Source organism: Tamandua tetradactyla, chromosome 1, assembly GCF_023851605.1.
Source record: "Tamandua tetradactyla isolate mTamTet1 chromosome 1, mTamTet1.pri, whole genome shotgun sequence".
NCBI classification, from domain to species: Eukaryota; Metazoa; Chordata; class Mammalia; order Pilosa; family Myrmecophagidae; genus Tamandua; species Tamandua tetradactyla.
Genome location: NC_135327.1, coordinates 90472568 through 90494251, shown reverse-complemented (window position 1 = coordinate 90494251; position 21684 = coordinate 90472568). Strand labels below are relative to the sequence as shown.

The 21684-nt window shown below is 36.9% G+C and overlaps 1 protein-coding gene across 8 annotated transcripts in view; it reads right to left on the bottom strand.

Moving 5' to 3' along the window:
• The window catches only part of PDE1C (phosphodiesterase 1C), a 708660-nt gene that overhangs the window by 428630 nt on the left and 258346 nt on the right, over window positions 1-21684 (bottom strand). For 4 of the 8 annotated variants that reach the window (XM_077120317.1, XM_077120326.1, XM_077120282.1 and 1 more), the window contains one exon: window positions 8971-9142. In XM_077120317.1, coding sequence (XP_076976432.1) covers window positions 8971-9142 — 172 coding nt within the window. Of the gene's footprint in view, window positions 1-8970; window positions 9143-9624; window positions 9767-21684 lie in introns of those variants that run through there. The other 4 variants (XM_077120252.1, XM_077120276.1, XM_077120267.1 and 1 more) reach the window with 2 other exon arrangements.

Genomic DNA, 21684 nt, shown 5'->3' with positions numbered 1-21684 from the left:
AGAAGAACAGAGTTCTCATATACTCCCACTCCCACACACAGTTTTCTCATTACTAGGACTTGTATTAGTGTGATACCTGTGTTAAAACTGATGAAAGAATGTTATCATAATTATGATATTAACTCTAGCCCATAGTTTGCATTACTGTTTACTCTTCGTGTTGTACAATTCTACGATTTTTTTAAAATCTTTAATCTAGTAACAAATATACAACCTCAAGTTTCCCCCTTTTAACCACATTCAAAAACATAATTAAGTGGTATTAATGACACAATACTGTGCTTCCATCACCATCATCTATTACCAAAAATTTTCCACCACCCCAACCAGAAACCTGCACCAATTAAGCATGAATTCCCCATTCCCTAACCTTACCCTGGCCCCTGGTGACTTATATTCTAATACCTGACTATATGAGTTGCTTATTCTCCTTATTTCATATTAGTGAGACCGTACATATTTAGCATTTTATGACTAGCTTATTTTAGTCAACATACTGTTTTCCAGTTTTATCTGTTTTGTCACATACATCAGAACTTTATCCTTTTTTTACAGCAGAAAAATATTCCGCTGTATGCATATACCACATTCTGTTTATCCATTCATCCGCAAATGGACATTTTGGGTTGCTTCCATTTTTTGACAATTGTGAATAACGCTGCTATGGACATCAGGGTGAAAACATCTAAGTCCCTGCATTCAATTTGTGGAGTAAATACCTAGCAGTGGGTATTTACAGGGTCATATGGTAACTCCATATTTAACCTTCAAAGAAACTGCCATATTTTCCACATTAGCCACAACTTTTTGTATTTTCTTCAACAATGAATGAGTGTTCCGATTTTTCCATATTGTTTCCAACACTTCTTATTTTCCCTTGTTTTACTACTAGCCATTCAGTGGGTATAAAAAGGTATCTTATTGTGCTTTTGATTTGCATTTCTCTAATGACTAATGATGTTGAGCATCTTTTCATGTGCTTATTAGATATTCAAATAATTTCTTTGGAGAAATGCAAATTTTTTAATTGAGTTGTTTATCTTTTTGTTTTGAGGGATACGATTTCTTTATATATTCTGAATATTAAAACTTTACTGCATATGTGGTTTCCAAATATTTTCCCCTGTTCTTAGGTTGCCTTCTTACTTTCATGATGAGGTCCTTCAATGCACAAAAGTTTTTTGATTTTGATGACATCTCACACATATTTTTTCCTTTGTTGCTCATGCCTTTGGTATAAAGTCTAAGAAACCATTGCCTAACCCAAGGTTCTAAAGAAGCTTTCCTGTTTTATTTTACAAGTTTTGTAATTTTGGTTCTTAAATTTAGGCCACTAATCCATTTTGAGTTAATTTTTGAATACGATGTGAGGTAGAAGTCACCTTCATTCTTTTGCATATGGATATCCAGTTTTCCCAGTACCATTTGTTGAAGAGACTAATTTGGCCATAGAGGGTTTATTTCTGAACTCTCAATTTTATTCCATTGGTCTATATGTCTGTCCCTGTGCTAGTGCCATGCTATTCTGATTACTATACTTTTATAATAAGGTTTAAAATAGGAAAGTGTGAGTCTTCTAACTTCATTCTTTTTCAAGATGGTTTTGGCAATTTGGGGCACCTCATCCTTCCATATGAATTTGAGAACTGACTTTTCTATTTCTGTAAAAAGAAAAAACTGTTGGAATTTTTATTGAAGTTGCATTGAATTTGTATATCACTTTGGGTAGAACTGACATCATATCAATATTTAGGTCTTCCAATCCATGAACATGAAATGTCCTTCCATTCATTTAGATCTTCTTTGACTTATTTTAGCAATGTTTTGCAATTTTCTTTGTACAAGTTCTTAACATCTTCTGTTAGATTTCCTCCTAGATATTTGATTCTTTTAGCTGCTATTGTAAATGGGGGATTTTTTCTTGGTTTCCTCTTCAGATTGCTCATTACTAATAAACAGAAAAAACACTGAATTTTGTTTACTAATCTTGTACCCCATCACTTTGCTGAATTCATTACTCTAGGAGCTTTGTTGTAGATTTTTCAAGATTTTTTGTATATAGGATCATGTCATCTACAGTCAGGGAAAGTTTTGCTACTTCCTTTCCAATTCAGATGTCTTTTATTTCTTTTTCTTGACAAATTGCTCTGGCTACAATTTCTAGTACAATATTGAATAAAAGTGGTGACAGGGTTTAATCCTTATTTTATTCCTTACCAGAGGGAGAGCTTTCAGTCTTTCACTATCGAATATGTTAGTTGTGGATTTTTAAAATATGCCATTAACACAGTGAGGAAATTTCCTTCTATTCCTAGTTTTCTGGGTGTTTTTAAATCAGGAAACATGTTGTAAATGCCTTTTCTGCATCAGTTGAAATGACTGAGTATTTTGTTCCTTTGTTCTGTTAATGTAGTGTATTACATTAATAGATTTTCTCATTTTAAACTACCCTTACATACTTGGGATGTTCACAGTGTATAATTCTTTTAATATGCTTTTCATTTATTTTGCTAGTATTTTGTTGAGGATTTTTTTTCTTATATTCATAAGAGATACTGGTCTGTAATTTTATTTTCTTGTGGTATCTTTAAATGGCTTTGGAACAAGGGTGATGTTAGCCTCAAAGAATGAGTTAGGAAGTGTTCCCTCCTCTTCAGTTTTTTAAGAGTTTGAGCAGGATTGGCATTAATTATTCTTGGAGTGATTGGTAAAATTCACCAGAGAAGCTATTGTCCTGGGCTTTCTTTGTTGAGTGGTTTTTGATGACTGATTCACTCTCCTTATTTGTTATTGGTCTATTAAGATCATCTATTTCTTCTTGAGTCCTGGTAAGTAGTTTATGTGTTCTTAGGAATATGTCCACTTCATCTAGGTTATCTAACTTGTTGGCATACAGTTGTTCATAATATCCATTTTATTTTTGTGGAGTCAGTAGTAATGTTCCCCCTTCGAATTCTTATTTTACTTGTACCCTTCCTCTTTTTTTCTTTGTCTGTCAAGCTAAAGGTTTGTCATTTTTCTGATTGTTTCAAAGAACCAACTTTTGGTTTCTTTTATTCTCCCTATTGTTTTTTATTGTCTATTTCACTTATCTCCACTCTAATCTTTGTTATTTCTTTATCTTTGTGCACTTTGTGTTTAGTTTGTTCTTCCATTTCTAAATCCTCCAGCTTTGAGGATAGTTCTTGGATATGAGATCTGTTTCAGTTTCCTAAAGCCAGAATCCAACATACCGGAAATGAGTTGGCTTTTACAAAGGAGCTATTTTAGGTTACAAATGTACAGCTTAAGGCCATGAAAATGCTGAAATTAAGGCATCAAGAGGAAGATAATTGACTCTGAAGAAAGGCTGCTGATATCCAGGGTTTTCTGCCCCAAAGGATAGGGTGATACCTGCTGGTGCTTCCCTCCAAAATGTCTCTGGGTGTTTCTCTCTTAGCTCCTCCGAGCTCTCTAAAATGTCTCTAACTTTTATCCTCTCAAAAAAGAACTCCAGCAATGAGATTAAGATCCACTTAAATGGGCTGGGTCACATCTCCATGGACACAAACTAAGCAAGTTTCAACCTATAATAGGTTTGCACCCATAGGGATGGATTAAAGAACAGGATTTTCTGGGGTACATAACAGATTTAAAGAAGCACAAGATCTTCCTTCCTTATTAATGTAAGCATTTAGAGCAACCCTGTCTGTGATACATCTCATAAGTTTTCATATGTTATATTTTCATTTTCACTTACCTCAAGATATTTCCTTATTGCCTTATGATTGCTTCTTTGACCCACTGGCTGACTGAATGTATTTTTTAATTTCAACATATTGGTGAAATTTTCTAGTTCCATTATTGATTTCTAGCTTCATTCTATTTTGGTCATAGATGATACACTGTATGATTTCAATGTTTTTTTTTTAATTTATTGAGATTTGTTTTGTGACCTAACATATGGTCTATCCTGGATAATATTCCATGCATTCTAGAGAAAACTGTATACATGGTTGCTCTTTGGTGAATGTTCTATACATGTCTATTAGATGTAGCTTGTCTAGTCTCCTATTTCCTTACTGATTTTCTCTCTGGATGTTCTAATCATTATTGAAAACAGTGTATTGAAGACTCCTAACATTAATGTAGAACCACCTTTTCTCTCCAAAAATCTGTCAATATTTGCTTTATATATTTTGGAGTTGTGCCCTTAGATGTGTATAGATGTATAGTTTTGATGTCTTCTTTTTGAATTGACACTTTTATCATTATATACTGACCTTCTTTGCCCCTCATAAAAGTTTTTGACTCAAGATCTATTTTTCTGATATTGGTATAGCTACCACAGGTCTCTTTTTGTTACTACTTGCATAATATATTTATATGGCATGTTTTTATCCATCCTTTCACTTTCAACATACTAATGACTTTGAATGTAAACTGAGTCTCTTGTAAGAGCATATAGTTGTGTCATGCTTTTTTATCCATTCTACCAATCTCTGCCTTTTGACTGGAGAGTTTAATCCATTTACATTTACAGTTACCACTGATAATGCAGGACTTCTGTTTTGCTATTTGGTCTTTACATGTCTTACACCTCTTTTGTCCATCAATTCTTTTAATGCAATATCTTCTTTCATATTTATTTGATTTTTTTCTGTGGGCTATTTTAAGCTCTTTGTCATTTCATTGTGTATGTATTTTTTCAGATAAATATCTGATTCCTTGTGGTTACCATATGGCTTAAATTTGATGGCATTAATCTATAATGATTACATTTCATTTGATACTAATATAACTTCAATAGCATGTACAAAATTGTTCCTATAGCCTTACATTCCCCATCTATTGTTGCACTTCTTACAAATTATATCTTTAAATATTGTATGTCTGAAAAAATATACATCATTACTTTTATCCATTTATTTTTTAGAACTTGTAAGAAGTAAAAAAAGCTGCAAATCAAAAAATACAATACAATATGACTGGTATTTATATTTATCTTTATGGTTACCTTTCCCAGAGGTTTTTATTTCTTTATGCTTCTTTGATCCACTATCTAGCACCGTTTCCTTTTATGCTTGAAGAACTCCCTTTAGCATTGGAGTTGGAGTTGTCAACTACAACTACAAACTCCTTTTGTAGTTGACAAACTCCTTAAGCTTTTTTTATCTGGATATGTCTTAATCAACCTCTCATTTTTTTTAGACAGTCTCACCAAATATAAAATTCTTGGTTGGCAATTGTCTTCTTTCAGCATTTTAAATATTTCACCCCACTGGCTTCTTGCCTTCATGGCTTCTGATGAAAAATCAGTACATTGCTTTTGTCTCGCAGCTTTCAGAACTCTCTCCTTGTCCTTGGCATTCGACAGTTTAACCACCATGTGCCTGGGCATGGTTGTCTTCTAGTTATCCTGTTTGGAGTTTACTGAGTTTCTTGAACATGTATATGCATTTCTTTGCTTAGGTTTGGGATGTTTTCTGCCAATATTTATTTGAATACTCCTTCTGCCCCTTTCTCTCTTTCTTCTCCTTCTGGGATCCCCATAATGGAATGCATACATTGGTACATTTGATGGTGTCCCACAGTCTCTTAAACCTTTTTTTATACATAATTTTTTTCTGCTCCTCAGCCTGACTCATTTCAACTGTCTTGTCTCTGAGTTCACTGATTCTTCTGTCAGGTCCAGTCTGCTGTTAAAACCCTCTAGGTGATTTTTAATTTCAGTAATTGTGGTCAACTCCAGTGTTTCTCTTCAGTTCCTTTTTTAAATTTCTCTCTTTACTGCGATTCTCATATTTTCATTCATCATTTTTCTGATATCTTTAGTCTATTCTCCATGCTTTCCTTTATCTTCTTGAGCATACATAAGATCATTTTTTAAAAGTCTTAGTCCAATGCATCCAAAGTCTGATTTTCTTCACTAATAGTTTCTGAATTTTTATCTTGTTGCTTTGGATGTGCTATCATTTCCTGTTTCTTTGTTTGTCTTGTAATCTTTTGCTGCACATAGTACATTTTAATATTTTAATAGGTTAATGCAGGAAGCTAGTACCTAGTCTGTCTGTTCCTTAAATTCATATATATCTATGAATTTCTTGAGTGCCAGGATCCATCAAAAACAAACAAATACAAAACTACCTTTCAGGGCAGGCCACGGTGGCTCAGCAGCAAGAATGCTTGCCTGCCATGCCAGAGGACCCAGGTTCGATTCCCCGTGCCTGCCCATGTAAAAAAAAAAAAGTTACCTTTCACATTCTTAGCAAATTTGCTGAGTTAGCCCTCAAGAAGATCAGCCCAAGGCAAAAGTGGATACCATGATCCTCTTCATCTTTTCTGAGCTTGCATCTAGATGTCAAAGTCAAAGAGAAAAATCCAACACCCCTTCCTCAGCAGAGGGAAGAGTGTTTCCATTAGTGATGAAAGAAGTTATGTTAGGACCTGAGAGCACTGGTCATTTATGCACTCCTAAAGTTTAAAAAATACAGGGGTATAACAACATTCTTCCCAGACTTCCCAGACTCACAATGGAAGTCAGCAATTCTCAGGCTTTTTTCATTCCTTGAGTCACGTAATTGGGAAAGAGCTCATGAGTGATGCACTTCTAAGAACATTACATTACCATTCCTTTCTCTGTAATGCAAGTAACATTTAGAAAACAAGTGACATTATTACAAGGGTAGCCTTGACTCTTCCCTAATTTACTTATTGATAAGTAACAGGTCCCCATGTTTCAATACTTTGTGTGTAATAATTTATGTACAACAAACATCACAATTGATTGTGACTATCCCAGTTAAGAATAAGTGCATTAGAGAGTATTTACCAGCTAACATTGCCAAATATCTTCTTTGGAAAAGAGGATGGTTGTGGAGTAGTACACAATTTTATTGAAAAGAACAATAAATAAATAACAAATGTTAGTGGATTGCTATCTTCAATTGCTAGAGGATTGACATATTTACACCTACAGTGTCCTTCCTACTGCACCAAGCATTACATGACACCAGAAATGAATCCAGATCTTTAAAACTTATGATTTTGTCTCTTTACAGAACTGAGACATTGTTGATTGATACAACTAGTCGATCAAAAAAAGTTCGTGGCCATCAGCACATTCTGTCTATTAATGGGCACAGGGAATGTGAAGAGAAGGAACGCTGATAAAGGAGTAAGGGTAGCAAGAAAGATTTCTTTTTCATAAGAGTAACTTTCAGATGTCCATGGAAGAAGATGTTGAGCCTTAGGGTAGAAGGTGTCACAATAAGACCATTTTATATGAAGAAAAAGACTCCACCACAAAAACTCAAAGTGAGAATACAAAGAAGGAATGCCATTCACCATCCCCTCTCTCATCACAGTCCTTTACAGAAAGAACCACAAGTTTATAGGGTGTACTTCTCTGTGAATGTGTTTTATTTTACTTGAAACCTTATAACACAATAACCAAACCTTTACTAGGAATAAGAAAAACATTTGCTGGCAATTTTTGTCCTGCCACAGCCTCATTCACTTTATATAAAGAATTCGTGCTTCTATTCATCACTCCTTTTCAGAACTCATCTATAATTCAATCTATACTACGAACCTTCACACAGTGAAATGGCTTTTACTGAGCAATTACACATACCACCTTATGTAAATCAGAGCACATTTTTCAAATATGTTTCATGGACTCCAAGAGTTGTCCAAGTATTTTAAGAAGGGGGTGGGGAACCAGGTACAGAAAGGTTTATATGCTCTATTAGCCATGTGCAGAAATCCTGTATTAGAAAGAAAAGTGAAAGAATTAAAATATAAAAGAATTAAAGCAAAAGGGAGGGAGACCAACTAGCAAAATGATCAAATCATAATTTCTGATACCAGTAGTGCTGTGTATTTCAAAAGTGAGTTTCAGAAGCGACAGAAACAGAGCCAACAGAAACTTCACAGAAGAACTGATAGAGATGCAGACTCATGGAGAACAAAGAAACTGATGTTTGGAGATGTTTGGAACATAGCAGACTTTGCCATGAAATGTTAAGCAAGACAGAACCTAGAGAGAGGCAAGAAAAGCCAAGAGATAAAAGCCAGCCCCAGAGAAGCAAAATGAGGAACCCCCATAGGGACAGAGGCTGAAAGCCACAGTGCCCAGGAGCAAGGGACCAGCAGATGCCAGCCATGTGACTTCCCAGCTGACAAAGGTGTGCTAAACCCATTGGCCTTCCTTGAGTGAAGATAACTTCTTGTTGGTGCCTTAGTTTGGAAACTTTCCCTTCCTCAGAACTATAAACTTGCACCTTATTAAATTCCCCTTTATTAAAAAAATAAAGTGAGTTTGAAAGACCCATTCTTAAAAGACAAAAAATAAAATCACCTTTATATAACATACCCACATTGATTTTTATCAATGGGTGAAAAAGTAAGGGACAGTGCTATGATGAAAATGGAGAACAATACAGACAGAAAAAGTTCAAAAGTTCTTTGCAGGGTGATAAAATATTAAACAAAGAACAAGAACAGAATAAACAGACACCTGGGAAAAAACAATTCTTGCTTCATTTGAGGAGGCAGCAGCTGTAAGATCTCATACAACCAGAAATTTTCCCCCAGCAAGAGACTCTAAAGGCACAGGGCTGAATTAATTCCTACCACGTGCTTTTTCACCATGCACTTAACTCCATGCGTCATCCTCCTTTGAAGCTAAAAACTCAGTAATCCAATTCAAATTGCCAACATCAGTAAATCCTTTGCCTCTCCGTATTTAAATGTCGATATCAATTAAATACCAACAGCAACTTAACTACTGGTATGATCTTCACAGCATTCAGGAAATCCAGCCAGAAGTCCAACTAGCATTAATTCCAACACTTCTTCATCAATTCTAATTTACTCATGTAAAGAAATGAGGTAATTTGCTGGCCATGCTGACTACACAACCAACAGGACTGAAATAACTCCACAAGCAAACAAAAAAGGAACAAACTGAGTTGCAATCCACCAAACCTGAAGGATGTCTTCACCAAGGCTTCAGGACTGTCCAGCTGTGGCAGCTCATCAGCTAGGATTTCCTCCGGTGGCCGGGGATCGTGGACGATCGTTGGCTGTGGCTTCTCCTTGACATTCCCTGTGAGTCCATCAATAAGGGAATTCCACAGACAGTTCTGTGACTTAGACCCTGTGGCAGGAGGAAAAAAAAAAGAGTGCAGGTGAATCACAAGCAGGTGAATCCCCAACTCAGGATCTTCAAAAGTAGAACAAGAAAATGTATATATTTCTGATGATCTTCACCAACATCACAGGGTTCCAGAAGATAATGGTCAGGCAACATATGGAGGAACCAGGTCTTTTGGTTTATTTATTTATTTATTTTTAACTGCAGAAAAACAGGCTTACACTCTGACTATTAGGACACTAAGCTAAATATTACTAATAACCCTAGTCTCCTTGCTGTGATCATCCAACCTCAGACTCCAGAAAGAGGCAGGAGCTCAGATATTTACTCAACAACTTGGAAGCATACAAAAGACTTCCATTTTAGAGAGGAGTGAAGATGGTCATATATCACATATAAGTTCCTGTTATGCAACTCAGCTTGCCTGAAGCCAAGTTTCAAGACTCCCTTCTATGTAGACACCCACCCCAAAAGGTGGAACTTACCCAAAAGGTAGAACTCACCATAGACAGGTTTGTTTCTCTTTAGGATCAAGACCCAAGGAAAATTGCCCTGCATGTTTATCAGCACACTATTCCACAAACACTTCACACATGTGGGAAGACATGAAGAGGAGATGGTGTCATAAAAGCAAAGGCTGATCAGCCAGGTGATCAAGGCTACCATCAACAGGGATAAGTCATGCCAATGTACGTACCTTAAAATTACATGATGAGGATGGCACTTTACCTCTGGAGTATTCTTTCCCAAAACCATAACCCCAGTGCAGTCATGAGAAAAACATCAAACAAATCCCAAATGAGGACCATTCTACAAAATTCCCAACTTCTACTCTTCAAACTGTCAAAGTACTCAAAACAAGGAAAGTCTGAGAAACTGTAACAACCAAGCAAAATTTAAGCAAACATGATGACTAGATAAAATGTGATATCCTGGAACCACCCCCCCACACACAAAAAAAAACCACGTAAAAACTAAGGAAATGTGAACAATGTATGAACATCAGCTAATGAAAATGCATCGGTATTGATTCATTAATTGTGACAAATGTATCATACTAATGTAAGATGGCAACAATAGGAGAAACTAGTGTGGGGTATATGAGAACTTTGTACTATCTTTGCAATTTTTCTGTAAATTTAAAATTGTTCTTAATAAAAATTTTATTATAAAAGTAGTCTGTGAGCAAATTTTTAGGGAAAAAAAGAGTAAGTCAGAGGGCAGAAACTCCCATTATGGCTGGCTTTTGCAGGTTATGTTCTCCCCAGAGAAAAGGAAGACTTTACTTTTGCCCAGAGACATGATGGGGTCACCAAGCCATGCTCCCATGGAGCTGCGCCCATCCAGAATAGGATGGCTTTTTCTAACTCATCCATGTAGAAGAGAGTGACTTTTTCTCTCTTCATCCTGCAAGGACTGGTAAGGAACAATATCAGCTAATGCACATAGTACATGCAACACGTGAGTAGAAAATAGATTTGTGTGCCAATGAGAGCGGCTGCACCCCAGGACTCTGACCAGCTACTTGCAGCCAGGCACAGAGGAAACCACCCTGGTTTGTTGTGGCTGAAGGCAGCTCTGCCACTAAGATCCAAGGAACTTCACACACAAAGGGGTGCACCTTATGAGGAACTCTGAGTCTTCACCAATGACACCCATTATGTCAGCAAACTTTTAATAATGGTAGCCATGACTACCTTTCTTGGGGTGTCCCATAACCAAACTGCTTTTGTGTCAACCAAAAGAAAATTAAAGCACATTTGTGGCAAGAAACATACCCTTCTCACCCCAGAAATGCCAGACAGCTTTTCAAAAGCTCCATCTTAATAAGATCTGGTCTAGGTTAATGGAGGTCTGCTTCTATGTGAATGAAGATCTGTTCTATGTTAACTAAGGTCTGGTTTTAGGAGGAAGAATAGCAGCAGGAGCCTGTTCTCTTAAATTTCGTCTAAATAAAGGCCTTATAATAAAATCCATGCACATTTCCCTTCATTACTTCATTTATTCATTCAATAAACACATACTGAATTTCCACAATGTGTTAAGTTCTATTCTGGACTCTAGAAATAGAAAGATGAATGTGACAATATCCCTACCCTTGGGAGCCAGTCAACCCACAAGCAATCACAGTAAACAGCTAATGGTGCATAACTAAGGGGAAAACAATGTGCCACTGGAACCCAGAGAAGAGCTCATGTCTCTGCCTCAGAGGCCCAGGGAAGGCTCCATGGAGAAAGTGACATTTGATCTGGGTTGAAAGCATAAACAAATTCTCAGCAGGTGGGGAAAAGATGAAAGAGCATCCAGTGGGAACAGCATGTGCAAAGGATCAGAGGTATAATGATGCAGCATATTAAGTTTGAGAGAAAATAACAGGAAGGTGTACCCAGGCAAAAGGTCAAAGACTGCTTGGTCCAGTTGTAAAAGGCCTTGAATAAAATGCTAATTATTTCATTAAGCAAATAAACAATTTAGACTATTTGTCTTATAGACAAAAATAAAATTAAAAAATAAAAAATAAAAATGTTTAAGCAAGACTGTGATGACATGACCATATCAGTGTTTCAGAAAAAGACTGTGGTATGCTGTAGAGCACTGTATCTATGAGGGATAAGAGAGTGACATGGAAGGTTCAGGAGTCCTTCGGGGGGACTTATCTGTAGGTGAAATAACAGCCTTATATGTATATGTTTGACTTTTAAATAGATGTGATTAATAAACTACAAACTCACTTAACAGCATTAATGAATTCATAATCACTTTCTCACCATTTTCCCAATCAGTGAATAATAAGGATCATGCAACCCAAGCCACCTCTCCATTAGGGGTTCCAAATGGGTATTTGATGACATCTCCAAAAGTTGTTCTAACAACTACAAAGACACAGTAAGAGGTTTGAAAGAAGACTGTAGTAGAAGCTATAAATAGGATCCACCTAACATCCATTCCCAATTCCCTTTCACTTGCCTTCCTCTTTTTAGGGGCTGAAGAACTAAATACTCAATTTCCCAGCCTACCTTGTTGCTATAGTTAGCCATGTGTTATAACTTTTGGCCCATGAGATGTAGGTGGAAATGCCTAGGAAGAGTGTCTCTCTTTCTGAATAAAAAATGTAAAGACTCAATAAAAGAAAAACATTTTTTGTCCGTTTAAACTCTGCCTTTCCCTCTTTGTCCCTTTTGCCCTTCTTTCTTCTTCCTACTGGAAGGTGGACATGGTGCCAGAACTGCAGCCACCATCTTGTGACTAAGAGGTGACAAGCATCATGATGAAAGCCAAATTTTACATTTGGAGGCATGGAAAGTTGGAGAGAACAGCATCCCTCACAGCAAAGTTGAGCAGATGCCCTGAACTTTCCCACCTCCAAACTTCTTTATGTGAAACAAAAAAACCTCTATTGATTAAACTTTAAGGTCATTGGTTGTCTACAGCAAAATGAATTCCTAACTGATACACTTATGCTCATGGCATAACATAAACATGGTCCCCATATCCAAACTGTATCATCTGTAGGGGACTAGAAATTAATATTTTAATAAATTCTTTAACCTTGTGAAAGGAACAATTACGTATACTTTCTTTGCGGTAAAATTGTTAATTTGTTAAAACTGTTAATTGTAAATGCAAACAATTGAAACACAGCACAATTTTTGTAACTTTTTTTTGGCATTTCTTCATTTTTTACTAATATTCTGGGATATTAAAAAAAATGAAATGCCTTAGGCTTATTTTGACCTTTGAGAGCTCAGAGAATAATTACTATCACATGGTGGTACATGATTTTTTTGGTCTTCTTTAGTTTTTGGTTTTTTAACTTAAAATGGAGTTCCTTGTTTATGAAAGATTGGGAACCAGTGGTACAAAGAATGCTCAAGTTGGGAGATGTACATGAGCATACTAGCCATAAGAAAAGTTGAGTCTAGTAAAGGTCAGTGACACTGACAACCAAGAGAAAAGGATGGTTTTGGAAAAAAACAAGTACAATCCATAAGACTTGCTGACTGGGTGTAGAGAAGAGAGAAGAGAGAAAAGTCAAAGGAGACTGAGTTTTCTGTCGGGCAGCAAGTAAACTGTGATGCCATCAGAAAATTCTAAGGGCAGAACAGTATGGTGGCTCATATACTGAAAAGTTGTGTTTCAAGGTAGAAAATACAGACAATTATGCTCACCATATTCATGAAATGAATGCATGCAGATGATAAATGCATGATTCAAAGGAGAATGCTGTATTTCAGTAAATATCTCTATCACAACTGAGATAAGAAAAATATTCATAGCATAATGAAGTAGAAAAAAAAATCACCCTTCTTACTAAACTCAAATGATAATAAGAAAATCAAAACAGTAAGACAAATTTTACAGAAGTGAAATTTCAAAGCCCCAGCCCTGTCCTAGTATGTGCCAGCAGTTACCCCATGGATATAAGCTGTGATGAAGTAGAACATAGCCTCCATCTACCAGGATCTAGTTATAAGAGTTCCTTAGGGCAATCTCACCTATAAATTGGTCCTTAGGCATGAACCCCAGAGAGGTCCTTAAAACTAGCAGAATATTTCAGGCAGGTACAAGGATAGTTCAGTGGTAGAATTCTCACCTGCCATGTAGGAGACCCAGGTTCAATTCCTGGTCCATGCACTTCCTCAAAAACAAACAAACAAGCAAAACAAACAAACAAAATACAACAAAAATTCAACAAATGATGCTGCAATAACAGGCTACATGGAAAAATAATGAAAAAAAAGGTAGCAGAATTTTTATTTCCATCTTAATATCTTTCAGAAGGTAAATTATTAGCAATGGCCTGCTTCAGACGACAACACTTAACACAAAATGGGACAGTTTAATCACATTAGAAATGCTTGCAGGATGAGTCCACTGATCAATGCCAACCTCTAACAGAAGGATGTTTGTGTCCCCCTATTGTGGCACAGCGCTGAACGCATCGGAGCTCTGTGCTGGATGCTTCAAGACACACAAAAACCCCTACTACACCATCCCTTCCCAAAGTTAAATTATACTATAAAGCTATAGTAACCAAACAGTGTGATACTGGCATAAAGACTGACATATAGACCAATGAAAATGAATTGAAATTACAGAAATAGACACGCAAATACACAACTGATTTTTGACAAGAGTGCCAAGGTCATGCAATGGGGAAATAATAGACTCTTCAACAAATGGTTCTGGGAAAACTATATATCTACAGGCAAAAAAATGAAATTAGATTGCTACCTCACATATTAACAAATATCAACTCTATATGGATCAAGGACCTAAATATAAGAGTTAAAACTACACAACTGGGTGGGCCACAGTGGCTCAGCAGGTAAGAGTGCTTGCCTGCCATGCCCGAGGACCCGGGTTTGCTTCCTGGTGCCTGCCCATGTAAAAAAAAAAAAAAAACTACACAACTCTTAGAAGATAACATAGAGGCAAATCTTCATGGCCTGGGACTAAGTAATCCATTCTTAGTTATGACACCAAAAGCCGACCAATAAAAGAAATAAAGACAAAGTCAACTTCATCAAAATTAAACACTTAGCGCATCAAAGGACATTCTCAAGAAAGAGAAATAATAACCTCCAGAATGGAGAAAATAGTTGTAAACTACACAATGGATAAGGACTTAATATCCAGAATATATGAAAAACTTTTACAATGCTTCAAGAAAGGGGCAAACAACTCAATTTTTAAAATGGGCAAAGGGGTAGACATTTTATCAAAGAAGATAACACAAATGGCCAATGAGCATATGCAAAGATGCTCGAAAAGATGCTCAACATCAGCCATTAGAGAGATGCAAATCAAATCCACCACAAGATACCTGCAAAGATAACTATTACCTAGAAAAAAGAAAATAAGTGTTCGAGAGGTTGCAGATAAATTGGAACTCAAGTGCATTGTTAGTAGAAATGTTCCTCAGAAAGTTAAATATAGAAATACCATATGACCCAGCAATTTTCTTTTTAAGTATATATTCAAAAAAAAGTGAAAACAGAAACTCAAACACATGCTATACTGAATGGCTAAATTCATGTATCAATTTGGCTAGGATATGGTGTCCAATTATTTGGTCAAGCAAGCACTGACTTGATTGTTACTGTGAAGGTATTTCATGTATTTAATCATTAGTCAGTTCATTGCATCTATAGCTAATTACACCTACAATCAGCAAAGGAGATTGCTTTCAGCATTAGAGAAGTCTCATTCAATCAGCTGAAGGCCTTAAAGGGAGAACTGATGATTTCAGCAGTCAGAAAAGAGAATCTATCCCTACTTCAGCCAGCCAGCTTCTTCTGGGGAATGCACTGAAACCTTCATTGGAGTTCCCAGTTTAGGGCCTACTCCATGGAATTCAGACTTGCCAATCCCTACAGTCATGTGAGCCAAGTCCTATAACATATCTCTTAATATTTACAAATATACATTATTCACAGCAGTCAAAAGAGGAAACTATCCAAACATCCATCAACAAAGGAATGGATAAAGAGAACGTGGTTCATACATACAATGGAATATTATTTGGCAATAAGAAAGGATGAGATTCTGAAACTTAAAGCAACATAAAAGAACCTTGAAAACATTATGCTCAATGAAATAAGCAAAATGCATATGACAAATATCGTATAATGTCACTTATAAGAGATGTCTAGAAATAGTGGATCCACAGAGGTAGGAAGTAGATTAGAGGTTATCCCGGAACGGGGGTGACGGGGCAGGGTATGTTTGGTGGACATGGAGTATATGTAAATAAAATGAAGAAAAAAATAATTTAAAAATTGTTAAAGACTTCAAAATAGGCCAAAAACTTAGTGGGTTTCCTGACTAATTCACCCACATTTTATTTTTCTTTGGGCTATTTTACAATTCCTAAACTGGAGAAAACTGATAATAGTGCAAATGATTTTTGTCTACAGAAATGCAAATTGTGTCCCATGAACTGCAATTAATTTCTCTGAGATACTGACCAATTTTGTCAGTTTTACAACTATTAAGCAAATTCATTTCAGCATTCCTGGTGGCCTTATATATTTGTTCACTTTTTGGATTCTCCTTAGAATCAGTTGTAACATCATACCGGTTCCCTCATTAATTAATTAATTAATTAAATAAGATCTTTGACATGTGTTCTTTTAATATGTATGAATGCTTTTGATTATCCTTTAGCAACACCGAAGTCCTTATGCTGCATGGCCAAGATCTGGTGCACTCCTTCAGAAGTTTTCCTATAACTATCTGAGCTTGTGCCTTTTACGGGCTGACTTTTGCTGCCAGCGTGGCCATCTTCATTCAGAGGGTTGGCAGAAATGTCTGTGGCAACATCTTTTTAGGCAGCAGAGACTTTTCTTTTGCCTTATCTATTTTCATTTTAGTGATTATTTTTCTTCTTATCTTTCGAAATATTTTCAATACAGGAATACTCCTGTATCGCTTCACTCTCACACCTATCACTCCACCCTTTTCCCCTCCTAGAGTCTTTCATCAAATGCCCCTCCTTCAGGAAGCCTTCGCTGATTGTCCCAGCTGGAACAGAGCTTCACCTGTTTTAAAAGACACTTTTTACTTTCTAACTTTTTAATGATTATATTATGTTCCTTGAGAAAAGAATGATGCCACTTCTTCCTTATATGTTACACAGCCCCATGCAGACAATATGCTCAAAATAACTGTATGTTATTCAACTAGCAAACTGAATACAGGTTAAAAAAAAAAAAGACCTAAGAAAGCTAATATATATACATATATATACCCTGTCTAAGGATGACAGAAATATAAAGTCTCTGCCATTGTGGACCAGAAGGGCTGGTTTCAGGAAAGAGGTGGGATTTTAGATGAATTTTGAAGGATGGGTAAGATCTGCATAGCTGCAGAGTAATAAAAAGGGGGAAAGGGTAGGGAGAAAAGGCAAAAAGGTAGGAAGGAGAGGGGTAGCCTCAGTAATGAGAGTTAAGCAATGTCTTATCAAGCATGATCAAGATCTGATAACACATCAGTTCCCTTAACTAACCTAAATAAAGCACTGATTATATGCAGTTGGGTGCTAGAAAAACAACAAAGCCTCAAGAGCGTGAAAAGATAATGCCTGTGGTTAGTTTGAATCATGCATCCCAACAAACACAGGTTCTTAACCTCAATCTGTGTCCCAGAGGGTACGAAGTCATTCGTAAATAGAACCTTTGAAGATGTGGTTATTAGTTAAGGTATGGCAAATTGAATCAGGGTGTGTCTAAATCTATTCTACTGGAGGCCTTATAAAGAGCAGAAAGCAGAAGTCAGGAGTGAGAAAATGCCACACAAAAGAGCAAGAAGCCAGAAGTCAGCAAAAACCAAAAACTCAGACAAAAGGAGAGATAACGCCAAACGAAAGGAGGCAGAGGTACAAGCCAACAAACAGCAAGAATTGCAGCAAGCCAGCACCAGAAAACTACAGATTTTGAGGAGAAAGCATGGTCTTGCTGATGCCTTGATTTTGGACTTCTAACTTCTGAAACTGTGAGCCAATAAATTCCTGTTGTTAAGCCCATCCCAATTTGTGATATTGGTCCTAGCATCTGGCAAACTATCACAATGCTATTAAGATCTGGTACGTAGGTCAAAGGGGCAAGCTCAGGGCCACACGGGAAGGTTCCTCCACATTTCCCCAGCCCAAATCTTTACCCATACCCACTTTACCCTCTGGCCACCAGGCACTACCAGCTCTGTACCTCATATTTCTGAGCTCTTCCTGGGCCCAGATATTATTAAGCCACTCCCTGTCCCAACTTTACTCCAAATTGTATTTGAATAATGTTAGCTAAGATGCTCAACCTGGTCATCTTCATGACTCATCTCAGGCTCCAGCACCTCCAAAAAGCCTTTTTTGGCAGCCAGCCCCATTCTGGCGCAGGTCCTCAATGTACGAAGCATCACTTTACCCTTTGTTGATAATTCTCCTCCCTGAAGGTAGGGCCTGGTACTGTTTGTGATCCCTGGATTCTCACTACCTGGCTTGGCACATAATTTGTGCTCAATGAACGATGGTAGTGGAAGAGAAAATTGAAAAGGAAGATGCCATGGCAACTAATTTGTCCACAAGGAAGTGTTAGTAATTTTTAACATATGTATGTCTTAGAAAAATGAATCTGTCAGCTGAAGAGAGAAAAAGAAATGGCACTGGAAGTTTAAAGACAGCTAGGGGAGGTACCTGGCAGGAGTAGAGAAAAGGTTTACCTAGGAACAGGCTAGAGGAATAGCCAGGCATGAGAAAATCAGTTAAAGCTGGCCTCAGCACTTTTAGACTAGAAACAGGGCTTCTTACCTGTCAGAGATAGATTATTCAGAAGAGAATTGAAGAGTCAAGGAAGATAATGAGTCTTTAATGGGACATTTTAAGGGAACAGTGGGACTTCCAGAAGAAAGATATGGAGTCAGTCACCTCCGCAGGACAGGAGGGTGCAAGCTTCCAATGATGAGGGGCTGGGAGACAGCTCCCCAAGACTGGGAGCTGGGAGACGGCTCCCAGGGCTGAGAAACTAGCCTCAGAGAGAGGTAATTTGCCTGAGAGTCCATTTTACAGAGTCCTGGGAAAGGCATGCCTTAAGATTATCGCTCAACTTGTTAGGAAAGTATGTGACCAGGCTCTGCCTGTTAATACAATGTACATCCTTCATCCATGAATTTATTATCTTAAACCCTTCTTTAATGTCAAGGGGCAAATCCATCTAGTGACCACTTCCATTAATTATGGTACAGTCACATTATTGAGTGCTATACCACTGACATATGTGTCAATGAGAAAAACCTCTATGAACTAATTAGGAACAATTTCCAATATGTTTTGTTAAATGAAAAATAGCAATATGCAGAAAACTATATTATATTCTCTCTACAGTGAAAAACAAGGGGCAGAAATCAAGAGAAAGCAGTGCTGCCAGAGCATTAAAAAGTGGGCCAATAGGGTATGAGGCCAGGGTTAGTGGACCCGGTATACAGCCAGAATCTCACCCACTTGTGTTCAAGGACCATAGCTGGCCCCTGTTCGGCCCATCTCAATTCAATGTGGTGTGAGTCTCTGGGAGCAAACAGCCTCTTCTTTGAACTGTAGAAAAGTGGGGAAAAAACACTTCCCAGGGGCATGGGAAAGGTCCGCTCTAGACAAAAGAAAAAAATAAAATTCTCCTATTCTGATTTATCTTAAGCTGATTTTGAAAGCATAAAACGTTTCTGACTAAACATAAACCAAAATATGGAAACAGATGAAGTCACACAGGTCTCTCTCAATATCAGAAAACCCCATGAGGGAACTCAGAGGTAAAATAAGTCTTAAGGGCAGCAAAAATAATGTGGCTCAGGTGCAAGAGAAAAGCACCCCCATTCATCCAGTTAACAAGAGGACAATTTCACTTATTTTTGCAAAAAGGCAAACAGAAGAATGAATCAATGAAAATATTTACCTAAAAGGATAGGCTTGGAACAAGAAGGGCAGGATAAAGAGACTTCACATATGTATATACTTTTTTCTTTCAAACTATAAAAATGTTTTAATATTCAAAAATAAAATTAAGTCCACAAGGATTTTAAATTCCTAAAATTGAACACCAATAGAAGCAAATAAACTTGATGATACTGATCAAAAATGGTGGGTTCTCTGCCTGCTGTGCTCAAATGACCAATTCCTGAGACACAGGGGTTTCAAAGAGAGAAAGTGTTTATTGCTAGGCACAAAGCAAGAGATCAGATGACCTATCAGCCTAAAAATCTGTCTCTTCAAATTGCAGTAACTTTGATAGTTTTATAGCATCAAAAGATGGGCGAGTTTTAGGATAATGAGCACGATGGCTCGAGATAATGAAGTAAGAGATGATCTAATTATTGAGCATGCACAGATTGATTACACACATAGCTGCAAATGTATACAAGAAATTGGCATCCTTAATATGATGATGGGCATGATTTTTAAGATTATAATAAGGTATAGGCCACTTATAGCTTAAGTTTAAGCTATTGCACATGTAAGACCAATTTTGGTTAGATCCAACTCTGTTTAGCAAGATAGTTTTGGAACTGGGGTGGTTTACGTCTGCGCTGACACAAGGCCCTTCACTGATAAACATTAGGAGCTGTCTTTAGTGATCATAAGACTCTAAAGTTGAAAAACAGGATAATGAACTAAAAGTGGGGGTCAGTCACAAGTTTTTTACAATCACAAGATAAAGGCTATATAGTTATACAATTATTATCAGAGATCAAGGCAGCTGGATTACAGTTTGGTAATTTCAGGCATTTTCTTCTGGCTATTGAAATATACTAGAAAGTGAAAAAAGAAACATCTACATAACAATTCAGTAATCATAACCATTTGTTAAATCCTAACTTCACTTGACTTGTGATGGCATTCCAAATTCTGGAATATACTCGGGTTTATTTCTGGGTTCTCCTATTAGATGAACTGGTATTTCTTTAAATGTTCAGATTACATTATTATAGCATTAATATCTGTTAATACTTGGTAGTGTAAGACCTCCTCCTTTCTTCTTTTAACTATTCTGACTTGCTTAGTCTCGTAAGAATACTTTACTTAAAATCACCTTGTCAGCTTCTGAATAGGAAACCCTTCTAATTTATACTGAAATGGCATTTACCAAAAAGTACAATTAACCATGTAACTAATTTATTTAGCAAAAGAATTGGTATCTTAACCATAAAGCATGCTTTTATCCAGGCAGATGATTGATCCTTTCTGTAGGATAGATCTGTTGTATTTGCTCACCTACTTCCTCCCTCCTAATAATACCTCCTCTCACTTTATTTTGGGAATATCTCCTCCTCTGTTATCCATTCTATGTGAGTCTGATGTGCTTTCAATCATGTTACGCCATGACCTAGGCCTCAGGTGCTATTCGAGGAGTAAGTATGTGACCCAAGCTTGAATAGTCAGTTCCTCCTGGGTACTTTTCATTCTGAAAGCAAAGAGAAGAGCCCTTTCTTTCCTCATAGACTGAAAGCGCTAGCAGGCATTTCCCAATACATGGAGAAGTCTGAGAAAATGAAGCCAGCACCCCCAAGGAAAGCATAGAAAAGAGAGTCCCAAGAGTGGCATGCCTATGTGTTTCCTCCTGTATACCTCTAGATCTATCAGGTTTCCACATCCCTGAACTTCTCTGGTATCCTTCCAGAAAATCCCCTTTTGAGATTTAGATAGTTTGTGTTGGCTTCTATCACCTACCACCGAAAAGGTCTTTTCATATCTTCAATACAGTTATTTCCTTCAATAAGATTTCACATTATGTTTTTCCCTGAAAAAGTCATTCCCTGGGCATTTTATATGTTTGCCTGGTCTTGTTAATAGAGTTAGGGTTTAGATAATATTTTCTGCCTCATTATTGCTGGAATTATAAAGAAAGCTATCCATTTATATTTACTTAACAATCTGCCAACTTTCTAAAGTTTTATTCTCTATAAGGATTTTTCCTGTGTTTGTTTTCATTTTCCTAAACACATATATCATCTACAATATTTTTTCTTCTCTTTAATAACAGCTGTGCTTCCTATTTCTGTTTCTT